This window comes from Pangasianodon hypophthalmus, chromosome 6 (assembly GCF_027358585.1).
Source record: "Pangasianodon hypophthalmus isolate fPanHyp1 chromosome 6, fPanHyp1.pri, whole genome shotgun sequence".
NCBI lineage: Eukaryota > Metazoa > Chordata > Actinopteri > Siluriformes > Pangasiidae > Pangasianodon > Pangasianodon hypophthalmus.
The window spans coordinates 17,287,307-17,301,161 of NC_069715.1; the positions used below are offsets into that span (position 1 = coordinate 17,287,307).

The window sequence follows — 13,855 nt, forward strand, 5'->3', positions numbered from 1 at the left end:
AGGAGCTCTTGGGTGGTGACCTGGAGGCCTCGGGCCAGCTCTTGGGTTACTGCCTGCCACTGCAGGTTCATTTGAAGGAAATGCTGGAATATGGTGTCCATCTTGATGCCGGGGTCTGTCTGCATGCCCACATCCTCCACCATTGTAACAACACAGGACATCAGAAAGGCAGAACACAGACACCACAAGGCAGGAGTGAGGAGAATGTGCTCTTTATTTTACAAGTCAGTGCAGCAAGTAAGTGAAGTGGGGTGAGGTCATGGTTGTCCCAGAGACGGTTGCGGCATGCAGGCAGCAGCAGTGTGGCAGTGGGATATAGAGGGCACTGTGGTCGCTCTCGAACGGGGCGGAGGTTGATGGGCAGAGGTTTAGACTCTACTTCCTCGCTGATGTCAGCCTCTATGTGAGAGAGAGAGAGACAGAGATTAGTGCAATGCATAACCTCAGCAGAGCAGTCACTGGCTCCTTTTATACTTCTCTGTCTTCTGCTGGAGGGTAGAATACAGCTGCCACACTCATTGGCTGCCAGCCGAGTTGAATTTCCTTGCTCTGCCTTGCAGCCACGCACAGAAAGTGATGTAGTCTATTATGCAGTCCATCATGTTGTTTATGTCTACACATAGCACTTCCCAGTCTGTGGACCTGCAGAACCTCCTCTGCCTCTTGTGACCATTTCTTTATGGTCTTCTTTGTAATAGACTGCCTTAGGACAACAGGCCAGTATGTCGCTGTCAGTAGAATCAGGTTGTGGTCAGATCTTTCTAGTGAGGGCAGAGCAGATGAAGTGTATACACCCTTTCATTCTGTTTTCTCTAGTAATACAGTTGACAAACTGGTGGAACTGTGGTTATGTATTGGAGAGTGCCACGTGATTAAAATGACAATAAAATTATTCGGATGCCAAGTTTGGAGTCTCACAATAGCCTACAGTATGATGTCACATGCCACTTCTGCGTCAGCTGCTGGTGGGATGTAAATAAGAACCACAATGGTGACCACGAATTCCCTCGGCAGATAATATGGACGTAAACCAACAGCCAACAGGTCAACGTTGACAGTGACAGTACCCTTCACAGTAACATGCCCCACCACCTTTCTTCTTACTACTCAGTCCAGTGTCTCTGTCTGCCATCATTGTCTGAAAACCAGGGCTGGAAGTATTTGAGTCTGGAATATCCTTGTGCAGCCATGTCTCAGTGAAACAAAGCACACTGCACTCCTGATACTCCCACTGGGTCCGGATCAGTGTGCTAAGCTCATCCATCTTATTGCCAAGAGATCTAACATTTCCCATAATGATGGAGGGAATGAAGGGCTTGTAGTTTCTCCTCTTTGCCTTCATTTTGGACCCAGCTCTGCATCCTCTGTATGGTCTCAGCAGTTCTTCAGGAATATTGAGCCTCATTCCGGAGTGCAGTGCAGAACTTCAGAGAACCAGCAGCTGCTCGAGTGTGTACACGAAGTGACCTGCTCTCTCTGTGGTTCTCTATCATGAGAGTAGAGTGCATAATAAATAAAAATGACCCAACGAACCAGCAGAAAGTTTTGCATTGCAAAGTTATTACTGTAAATGCATAATTGTAGGTCCAATTTTTACCCTATTGGTGCTAGAGAGTTTGAGTGGGATATATCGAAATTGCTGTGTAAGTAGCTGAGACTGTCCTCTATCACTGTGCCAAATTTCATAAAAAGTGTACTAAGCATTCTATTGACTGCAGTAGACTCATATCAAATTATAATAATAACTAGAAAAGCACATTTCCTGAAGAAAATTCAGAGTGACTGTGCAGCTTAACCAAGTTCCTCATGTTGATAAGGTGTTGCTAGGGCATTGCCAGGTGGTTGCTAGTGTGTTTCAGCTCAATCTGACTTAAAGTTCCAGAGAAACAGCTATTTGAACCTAACCCCACCCCTTAGAGGTTATCACACCCCAACCTTAGCAAACAGCTTTAGAATCTAATCCTGAATATACATTTTAAATTAAGTTTAGCATAAGCAAAAAAATCACGTTTTGATGAAAAACGTAGTGTTTTATGTAAACCATACGTAATATTTTTTCTTAAACCAACCAAAAATTTTTTTGTGTAGGCTTGATGACATTTACTGTACTCTGCTGCTTGTTGCAAAACAGTTCTATGAGAGGTTCACAGATCTGCTGGCCAAGCACCAACAGATCATGGGCTTCAGTACAAGAAACAGCACTGGTTGGTTGGAAAAAGGGTATATGCTGTATACAGTAAATGTCCTGGCAGAACTACTGTATCTACAAGCAAGCCGTGTTTGTTCAAATAAAACATGACTGCCCCTACTGGTCTTGTCTTTCCCGTGCCCGCAGCATGTGCATCAATTTCACAATTGAGGCAGTTATCAGGCACACTGAGCGTTATTTCGCAATTGACGCAGTGTTCAAAGTTTGTTTAGAAAGGGTATTCATGTGACTGGAAACAGGTGGACATGATTAGACCTCAGGCGAGTGTGAACGTGCTGAGGTCTAATCACTCCTACCCTCCCCGTCACCAGCTGAATGAAATGAAACCAACAATGTATAACATCCAATTTTCATCTTAGTGGCCTTTGCACAAAAGGTGTTTCTTTTTACTGCAAAGGATCACAGAACAGATTCATTCATACAAGGCAAATTCACACATTCAGGCCAATTACAGAATTATGGATTTGACATTAGAACATATATATTACCATGTGTCTCATGGCCTGCATATTCTTATCATCATATGTGTTCAGAAAGAAAGGTGACCAATATTTAAAAGTAAGATTCATCTACACTTAAATTACACAGATAAATAGCAGTTGATCAGCATTATGAAAAATAAGGAAAAAATAAAGAAATCCCTAATAACGAATAAGAAAATAAAAAACAAACACAAAACATCTGCACAATCAACCTGCCTCTTGGTACTGGCAAGCAGAACTAAAAATAACGGTGGATGCGGCGTGCTGGTCCTTTATACACACGGACCTCCGTCGGAGATTCCACAACCACCATACACTAGCTCCAGTCATCCACTCCTCAGCTCATCCCACACAACGGTAACTTAAACTCAAAGAAAACCATATTAACAAAAGTGTGTACAGTACAACATAAACTAGAATGTGTGCACTCCAACCAGTTAATGATGCACTGGAATTAATAAAGTATTTGCATGAGAAACCAAGTCTGAGTCTTGATGTATAATGATTACTGCTATGCAAATATATAAACCATTGAGTGAACTGAAACAAAGGACACTAAAGATAATATATGCAGGATGAATAAAAGGGGAGACAGAGGCATGATGATAATGTGTGTGCAGTGCGCACGTGAATGTGTGTGAGAGAGAACACATTACCATTCCAAGATGTGTGGCCTCAGCACGGGCCATAACAATGGTGAACACAGGCATCCATGCATTTTATTTGCTACTCCATTGTAAGAACATGGAAATGAATAAAGCTGTAAGGTTTTCATCCACTGTCCACTTTAATAGGAACACCTGTATGCATGCTCATTTATGCAGTTATCCAATCAGCCAATCATGTGGCAGCAGCACAGTGCATATAATCATGCAGATACAGATCAAGAGCTTCAGTTAATGTTCACATCAAAAATCAGAATGGGGAAACAGCATGATGGTTGTTGGTGCCAGACGGGCTTGTTTGAGTATTTATTAAGTACTCAAACAAGTAAATACTCAAACCAGCCCATCTGGTAGTAACAACCATGCAATGGTTAGTCATAGAGATCACACTTTTCCCCATTCTGCTGTTTGCTATAGATAGGGCAGTGGTGGTACAAAGGTTAAGGCTCTGGGTTAGATAGCTACAGCAAGCACAGTAACTGTATATTATTAATAAATCAGTCATTTGGATAAATAAAGAATGTAGAGTAAAAATACAATACTGAAATAAACTTGCCTTACTTTAGTTATCCACAGATATAGTGGTTCTTCCTTATAAAACTCAAAGAAGGCATAGAACACACTTTAGTAACTGCTTGGGTTTTCCCTGAGATAGTGAGAGACCAAGTTGAATAAGATGATGCTTTTTTCCTCTTCCTTTTCAGTTAACCAGATTCAGGACAGAAATCAGCCTAGTGGACTGAAGTCTGCTGGAGCCTTTTTCCCCCTTTGATTCAACCAAATTCAGGCCAGACTTTAGCCTACTGTTCTTTTCAGGTTGAATTCAGCATAAACTCTGCCCACATACTACTTAACGATACCAGACGCCAGATGCCAGAACTAAAGCAGAAGACCCAAATGTAAGCCGGACTCAGCCCAGAATTTTTTGCTATCTGGGATTCATGTGTACCAAACTTAGCACTACTGTGAGAGGAGTAATAGACTTGCACATGTTTCAGGAACCACTGTGTGCCTAGTTTATTTTGTTTGTTAAGTTCTTGTTCCACAAGGTTCTGTTTTAGGCCCACTGCTCTTTTCTTTATATATGCTACCGCTGGGCAAAATTCAATTCAATTCAATTCAATTCAATTTTATTTGTATAGTGCTTTGGACATTGTCACAAAGCAGCTTTACAGAAATAAATGGATTCAAAAAATATATTGTAAATACGTGAATTTATCCCTAATGAGCAAGCCAGAGGCAATGTAAATGGTGCTGTCTCTACGCATTCTTAGGAGAGGGCCATTCCCTTATTATGCCCTGGTTATTTATGGCTACAATCAGCCAGTTGATTTCAGGGATTTGATAGGGTTAACAATGAGCAATCATCACAAAACTGGTTTTTTTTTTGGTCACTGGGGTGCCAAAAAAACAAACGCATCTCTTTTAAAATAAGGTGTACAGTGAGGATTATGTTTTATTCTGATTCACTGGCTTATTCCACAAAAATCTGCCTTTTGGTCCATTTAGCCCTGCCCACTCACATTTATAATAATTTTATATTATTTATAACTCACATTTATAACCTAATTTTGCAAACTATTCCCAAGATTTTTGCCATATATTAAAAATGTGTTATCAAATTAGTCACAATCACCTGTCTGTCAATAATTATATATATTAAAAAAAACATGTTGTCATTTGTAAAGGATGTGCCTGCCGCCTGCCAATCAGTCATTGCATGGCAAAGCTTAATTTTCTCAAACAGCTTTAACACATGTTATGTTAGATCTATTGACACAAACCTTAAACAAGTTTCTAAGTGCAAGACTGAATTATGTAAAGTGACCAATTCACATAATAAAGGTACTATAACTATAGTATTTAAATTAACATGGGTAAAACGTGTGGGAGTATAGCGCAGCAGTAACGTGGTTGTAGAATGTCTGCAACCTGGGTTTCATCCTCAGCTCAGTTTCACTATTGAAAAAAACTGGTTTAAAGTGAACACAGAAGTCCACACACTGAAAAAAAAAATCACTTAATTTACTTAATTCAAATGCGAAAATCGGTTCCACGTGAATGAATTGATTTACATTAACATAATTTGTTTTCGTACATCCATATGTAAACCATACGTAATATTTTTTTCTTAAATCTAACCGACCACACATTCCATTTTTTTTTTAATGTGATGCAAGTTCATTGTACAATACCTGTACTGCACACATGCTGATAAAACATTAATAATTAAGTTAATAGTATTTTTACATTTTTAATAATGGCGCGGTGAGCTGTGACCATGAAAATAAAGTGTAATATGTTATTATAATAATAAGATAATGGTGTAGAATTTAGGGAGATGCAATTTGCCTCCATCTGATGGCCATTATTAAAAAAAAATCCTACAGTTAAATTTCTTCATAATACTTCTACAATACGTTACACTTATTTTCATATAAAATTGTCATAATTTTGAGATGTTTTGAAAAATGATATGAGTGAGCTTCATAGCGCCATCTCCAGGTGCACGATTGTAAGACCTAGCCCTTTCAAGGTGGAATGGAAAATAAGCCAACTTCAGCTTTGTCACATAGCTAATGTTATCTGTTTAAACTGCTACTCAACTGGATGGAATGAAGACACTTGTATGATAAAGAAATGTGTGCAAATGCATTTACAAACAAATCAATAGCTACTCATTATTTCTGTCAGCTTGTTAATGCAACTATGATACAGTTTCCCTGCTGCTGAGCACTCAGCCCTGTCCTTTCTGCACATCACAGGCAGCGCCACTATTAACAGAATGGGCGCGGCTAATGTTCAGAGCACCTCCTGCTCCAAAATCAGTTGACCAATAAAGTTAAGGTAAATGCCTTCTTCTAAGATGTACCCCCATTCCAGAAGCAAAAAACTGCTTCAGAAAAATCTGCAACTAGAAGAAAAAGAAAGGTAAATGAAAGTATAAATCTGAAGTATCCTTTCTGAAAAATTTATGTATAATTGTGAATACTAATTTTTCCTGGTTACTTGGAGCTGTTTTTAGTTTGTTGTGAGTGCAAGAAGAATGCAACTCGAGCCTCAAGAAGCATGCGTCAGTGAGTGCTGATGTGGCCTTTGAAGGAGTTGTCCTCATGCATTTTTCGGTGCTGATGAATAGCCATGCAGCAGTTTGTCTTCACATGCAATTTGCCAGTTGAGCCTTCCTTCGATTCACTTCCTAATGAAGTTCAGCCTCATAAATTGCAGAGGACCGGCCATCCAGCGAAGTCAAAAGCAGCTGTCTCATTTACTGTTAGAAGTGAAAGTAACCTTGCATGGCAAAAAGGAAGGACAAAAACATGCACAATGCTACTAAGAGAGGTGAGCATTTCTCTCATTACAATCTGAGATGAAACAAAAAAGTAGGCCTCCTCTTTTAGCCAGATCACGCATGGCAATCAGTTTAAGAGAGAGAGTCTCTCTTTTTACTGTTCATCTCAGTTGCCTGGTTGGACCCAAAAAGAGAGAACAAATGCTGGCGAATTCCTTTTGATGGTTCGTGGGGTGAGGTACTTCCGGTTTTTGTAAAGTAAATAAATAAAAGTGCACCCCCTATATATATATATATATATATATATATATATATATATATATATATATATATACACACACACACACACACACATACACACACACACACTTCTACACATACATACCCCAATCAGCCATAACATTAAAACCACTAGCCCATTGTGTAGGTCCTCCTTGTGCCGCCAAAACAGCTCTGACCCGTCGAGGCATGGACTCCACAAGACCTCTGAAGGTGTGCTGTGGTATCTGGCCCCAAGACGTTAGCAGCAGATCCTTTAAGTCCTGTAAGTTGCAAGGTGGGGCCTCCATGGACCAGACTTGTTTGTCGAGCACATCCCACAGATGCTCGCTCGGATTGAGCTCTGGGAAATTTGGACGCCAAGTCAACACCTTGAACTGTTTGTCATGTTCCTCAAACCATTCCTGAACAAATTTTGCAGTGTGGCAGGTGGCATTATCCTGCTGAAAGAGGCCAGTGCCATTAGGGAGTACAGTTGCCATCAAGGGGTGTACTTGTTCTGCAACAATGTTTAGGTAGGTGGTATGTGTCAAAGTAACATCCACATGAAAGCCAGGACCCAAGGTTTCCCAGCAAAACACTGCCTAGACCATCACACTCCCTCTGCTGGCTTACCTTCTTCCCATAGTGCATCCTGGTCCCATTTACATTTAGAGGTGTACAACTTAGAACTTGGCAACTTTAGTAGCAGACCACCCAATTTTGAGAGGAGCAAAAGTAAATAACACTTAATATTTGATTGCATATCCCTTGCTTGCAATAACCGCATCAAGCAGGCAACCCACTGTCTTCACCAAACTGTTACATTTTTATTTTGTGATACTTTTCCAGGCTTGTACTCCAGCTCATTTCAGTTGTTTGTTTTGGGGGGTTCTCCCGTCAGTCTCCCTTATTCAGTGAAATTTAGCTTAGCTGATTTCTGGTATTACGTGACAGGCATTGCTAATATTGTTGACCTGATTTTGGAAAAGTCTTCTGAAGCTCTTACTTATTGATTTAATTCAAGATTGATTTAATTCAAAACTCATGGAGTAAAAGCAGATTCTTTCAGCTCTCTTGGTATAGTAAAGTTGATTGGCTGACTTGTACTGCTGTGACCAAGTGCATCTACTGCTGGACTTGTCTGCTGGCAGACAGTTGTTCTTCCAGTATTTTAAAAACCACCAGCTGCAACAGGTAGTCACACATCCAATTGATATGCTGTATCAAGCATGTCTATATATATTTGTGTGTATGTATATATGTTTGTGACACTCTCCCAAGTTTGGGCAGAAATGAGGAAGCCAGAGGCAGGCTTGGAACAAGTCAAAAGGTGCTTTATTTTACTTTCGCTCTTCAGGTTTTTTAATCACATACACATGCATGTGTGCACACACACGGCTCCGTTCTGATCGCTCTCTTTCTCTCTCTCTCTCAAGGTGCTTGTCTCTTTTTTATCCTCGCATCTGCTCACTGCAACACAAAACACTCATTAATCAAATTCCCTGCAGGTGTGCATTCCTCACCACTCACCCTCTCCGGCTCCACCCTCCATTCACAAACTGGCGCCCAAGCACGCCCCTGCTTCCACAAACCCCAGCTAGGGAGCCATCTGGCCTGCCGCTGACAAATAGTAGGACCACCCATTTGATGGCCAGACATGCCTTTTCTATCGTGCTGTACTTAGTCTCTTGCACAGAGAGCTTGCGGCTGATGTACAGCATGTGGCGCTCTTCCCTCTCCACCACCTAGGACAAAACGGCCCCAACCCCCTGTCCGATGCTTCTGTCTGTAAAACAAAAGAGAGAGAGAAGTCAGGAAAATATAAATGTGGTCCACCACAGAGTGCAGTTTTTACCTAAGTCAAAGCCTGCTGATGACACGGCTCCATCCACTGGACCGGATCTGGCGCTCCCTATTTATTGAGATCAGTCAGTGGGGTGGTGACCTCCGAATAATTAGGCACGAACCTTCGATAATAGCCAGCCAGCCCCAGAAACCATCTTACCTTATTTTTGGTCTTGGGTCTCAGGCAGGCTGTAATGGCTGCTGTCTTATCAATTTGGTCTGGTTACAGCCTGGTTACTAACAATGCATGGATGTATCCCCCTAAACATTCCCAGATTACGTCCCAGCCCGATCGGGGGCAGCCTGCAGTGTAGGCCTGCAGGGGATCTGGACCAAGCTCCCGCCTCTATCACGTGGCATTGATGCCCAGGCTCCCCGCAACACCAGCACACTGGACCAGGCTTTACTCTCACACCTACGGCCCGGAACTCACCCACCTGGGGGAGAGAGGGGACAGACATGGGGTAGAGGAAGGGGGAGGGAAATCACAGGTTCAGGGAACTGGTTTCGGAGGAATTGGCCCCCATTTCTGTTGAGAAGGTACGGGGAAAGGGCGGGGAGGAGGGGGAGAGACACGAGAGAGAGAGAGAGAGAGAGAGAGGAAGAAAGAAGGGGCTCGCCTGCCCCCGGATATGCTACCAAATGGTCTTCTGCCAGCTGGACCACCTCGTCAAGTGACACCGGATGGGGGCACTGGAACCACTCCACTGTCCCTTCCGGAAGTCAGGCGACAAACTGCTCCAGCACCACAAGGTTTATCACATCCTCTGCACCATGTCCCTCAGCCACCAACCACCTCTTGCAGGTGTGCTGGAGCTTCTGGGCGAAAGCAAACGGGTGGCCGATCTTGCAGAAGGTCAGCAAATAGAAGCACTGATGGTGCTGTTCTGGGTTGCGGCTGACCAATTGCAAAATCACCCATTTCAGGTCTGGATAGTCCAGCATGTTGCTGACCAGTAGCTGCTGGGCCACAAGTTGGGCTTCGCTGGTCAGGAACGGCAACAGGGAGGCCACCCACTGACCCTCAGGCCAGCCCCATGCCACCGCAGAGCACTCATACAGCTCCAAAAAGGCTTCCGTGTAGTCCTGCAGTCCCATCTTGGTGAGGGCGACATGAGGCATGGCCACGGTGGCCACCAGGGCCACGGCTGGAATAGCAGCCTGCTGAACCAGGCCATGGAGCACCTACCGATCCACTGCCTGGACGTTGAGCAGGTCCTGAATTCGCTGCTCCTGATCTCAGCGCAGCTGGAGGAGGGCCAGGAGGAGCTGGCTCTGGTGGAGATTGGCGAGGGATGTAATGACGTCGGCCAGTAGTGAGGACTTCATGACGGCATCTTCCTCAGAAATCCTTGGTTTCGGCACCAGTGTGACACTCTCCCACGTTTGAGTAGAAATGAGGAAGCAGGTTTGGAACAACTCAAAAGTCACTTTATTTTACTTTCGCTTTTCAGCATTTTAAATCACACACAATCACTGCAACACAAAACACTCAAATTACCCGCAGGTGTGCATTCCTCACCACTCACCTTCTCCGGCTCCACCCTCCATTCACAAAATGGCGCCTGAGCACACCCCTGCTTCAACATTGTTTATATATACAGTCTGCTCTGAAAGTATTGGAATGGCAATTCTTTTGTTTCTGCTATACACTGAAGACATTTGGATTGCTGGTACCATCATGAGATACACTATATTACCAAAAGTATTCGGTCACCCATCCAAATGATCAGAATCAGGTGTCCTAATCACTTGGCCTGGCCACAGGTGTATAAAATCAAGCACTTAGGCATGCAGACTATTTTTACAAACATTTGTGAAAGAATGGGCCGCTCTCAGGAGCTCAGTGAATTCCAGCGTGGAACTGTCATAGGATGCCACCTGTGCAACAAATCCAGTCGTGAAATTTCCTCGCTCCTAAATATTCCACAGTCAACTGTCAGCTTTATCATAACAAAATGGAAGAGTTTGGGAACAACAGCAACTCAGCCACGAAGTGGTAGGCCACGTAAACTGACGGAGAGGGGTCAGCGGATGCTGAAGCGCATAGTGCAAAGAGGTCATCGACTTTCTTCACAGTCAATTGCTACAGAGCTCCAAACTTCACGTGACCTTCAGATTAGCCCAAGTACAGTACGCAGAGAGCTTCATGGAATGGGTTTCCATGGCCGAGCAGCTGCATCCAAGCCACACATCACCAAGTGCAATGCAAAGCGTCGGATGCAGTGGTGTAAAGCACGCCGCCACTGGACTCTAGAGCAGTGGAGACGCGTTCTCTGGAGTGATGAATCACGCTTTTCCATCTGGCAATCTGATGGACGAGTCTTGGTTTGGAGGTTGCCAGGAGAACGGTACATTTCGGACTGCATTGTGCCAAGTGTGAAATTTGGTGGAGGAGGAATTATGGTGTGGGGTTGTTTTTCAGGAGTTGGGCTTGGCCCCTTAGTTCCAGTGAAAGGAACTTTGAATGCTTCAGGATACCAAAACTTTTTGGACAATTCCATGCTCCCAACCTTGTGGGAACAGTTTGGAGCGGGCCCCTTCCTCTTCCAACATGACTGTGCACAAGTGCACAAAGCAAGGTCCATAAAGACAGGGATGACAGAGTCTGGTGTGGATGAACTTGACTGGCCTGCACAGAGTCCTGACCTGAACCCGATAGAACACCTTTGGGATGAATTAGAGCGGAGACTGAGAGCCAGGCCTTCTCGACCAACATCAGTGTGTGACCTCACCAATGCGCTATTGGAAGAATGGTCAAAAAATTCCTATAAACACACTCCTCAACCTTGTGGACAGCCTTCCCAGAAGAGTTGAAGCTGTAATAGCTGCAAAAGGTGGACCGACATCATATTGAACCCTATGGGTTAGGAATGGGATGGCACTTAAGTTCATATGTGAGTCAAGGCAGGTGACCGAATACTTTTGGTAATATAGTGTACATCATAAATAATTATTATTAATGAGCCTGTTCCAGAAGTAGCCATGCAAGCCCAACCACGACACTACCTACACTGTGCTTTTGTATCATGAGCAGATCCTTCCCATCTCTCACAATGTTTCTGTCATCAACTGCTGTTGGCCAAACTGTTTGATGTCTTCTTGTTAGTACACCAGTGGTTTCTTTCTTTTACAGGATGTTCCAAATTGTTGTATTGGCTATGCCCAATGCTTGTGCAATGGCTCTGATTGATTTTCCCTTTTTCAAAATGGCTTGCCTCTACCGTAGGCAGCTCTCTGGTCTTCATGTTGGTTTATCTTTTTTAACAACAAAAATGCAGTCATTACAGATGAAACCCAGGGCTCAAACCAAGTGTAGATATTCATAGCTATTAATTGTTTAAACAATCACTCTAACAGGGCACACCTGGGGAACAAGAAATACCTGTCAGTCTCATGTTCGAATATTTTTTATCACTTGAAAAATGAGTGGGTTCAAACAAAAGGTACCATGTTTTAACTTGTTTGACACATCTAGATGTAAATATCAAGAAATGAAAGCTGAAATTCTGATCTATCATCTCATATTCATCTTTTGATCTCAAACCCAAATGTCTTCAGTGTATAGCAGAAACAAAAGAACTGGCCTTGCCATTCCAATACTTTCAGAGCAGACTGTATATATAAATATATATATATATACAGTCAGGTCCATAAATATTGGGACAGTGACACAGTTTTGGTAATTTTGCCTCTGTACACCACCACAGTGGATTTGAAATGAAGCAGTCAAGATGTGACTGAAGCGTAGACTTTCAGCTTTAATTCAAGGGGTTTAACAAAAATATTGCATTAACCGTTTAGGAATTACAGCCATTTTTTACAGAGTTCCTCCATTTTCACAGGCTCAAAAGTAATGGGACAAACTAATATAATCATAAATATTAGGATTATTTTTATTACTTGGAGGTAAATCCTTTGCAGTCAATGACTACCTGAAGTCTGGACCCCATGGACATCAGCAAATGCTGAGTTTCCTCCCTTGAGATGATTTGCCAGGTCTTTACTGCAGCCATCTTCAGTTGCTGCTTGTTTGTGGGTCATTCTGCCTTCAGATTTGTCTTCAGTAAGTGAAAAGCAGCTCAGTTGGGTTGAGGTCAGGTGACTGACTCGGCCATTTAAGAACATTTAATTTCCAAGCTCTTGGGCTGCTTTCACAGTATGTTTTGGGTTGTTATCCATCTGTACTGTGAAGCGCTGTCCTATCAGTTTTGCAGCATTTGACTGAATCTGAGCAGAAAGTATAGCTCTGTACACTTCAGAATTCATCCTGCTACTTCTATCAACAGTCACATTATCAATAAACCCCAGTGACCCAGTTCCATTGGCAGCCAAACATGCCCATGCCATAACACTGCCTCCACATGTTTGACGGATGATGTGGTATGCTTTGGATCATGAGCCCTTCCTTTCCTTCTCCATACTTTTCTCTTCCCATCATTCTGGTACAAGTTAATCTTGCATCAGAACTGGTCAGGCTTTTTTTAGAGGTTTTTTTTTTAGCAAAGTCTAATCTGGCCTTTGTGTTCTTGAGTGTTACCAGCGGTTTGCATCTTGAGGTAAACCGTCTGTATTTACATTCATGAAGGTGGCTCTTGATTGTAGACTTTGACAATGATAGGCCTACCTCCTCCAGAGTGTTCCTGACTTGGCTAGATGTTGTGAAGGGGTTGTTCTTCAATAAGAAAAGAATTCTGCAATCATCCACTTTAGTTGTTTTCTGTGGTCTCCCAGGCCTTTTGGTGTTGCTGAGCTCACCAGTGCATTCCTTCTTTTTAAGAATGTACCAAATTGTTGATTTGGCCCTCCTAAAGTTTCTGCTAAAGGTTTTTCAGCCTAATGATGGCCTCCTTCACTTGCATCAACACCTCTTTGGATGGCATATTGAGAGTTCCCATGAACAGCTACCAAATGCAAATTCAACACTTGGAATCACCTCCAGACCTTTTATCTCCTTAATTTATCATGATATAAGGAGGAAACAGGCCACAGCTGGCCATTAAACTGCTTATCAGTCAATTGTCCCATTACTTTTGAGCCTGTGAAAATGGAGGAACTCTGTAAAAAATGGCTGTAATTCCTAAACGGTTAATGCAATATT

General features: G+C 42.8%; 1 protein-coding gene across 6 annotated transcripts in view; it reads right to left on the reverse strand.

The window, feature by feature from the left end:
* LOC113539712 (FERM domain-containing protein 5) overlaps positions 1–13,855 on the reverse strand; it is a 219,575-nt gene that overhangs the window by 121,837 nt on the left and 83,883 nt on the right. Inside the window, exon 4 of one of the 6 annotated variants that reach the window (XM_034305543.2) lies at positions 8,440–8,695. The exons of the other annotated variants lie outside the window; for them this stretch is intronic. Within the exon in view, the coding sequence (XP_034161434.1) occupies positions 8,440–8,630 (191 nt within the window). The 5' untranslated portion in view covers positions 8,631–8,695. The remainder of the gene's footprint in view (positions 1–8,439; positions 8,696–13,855) is intronic. 6 annotated transcript variants of the gene reach the window in all.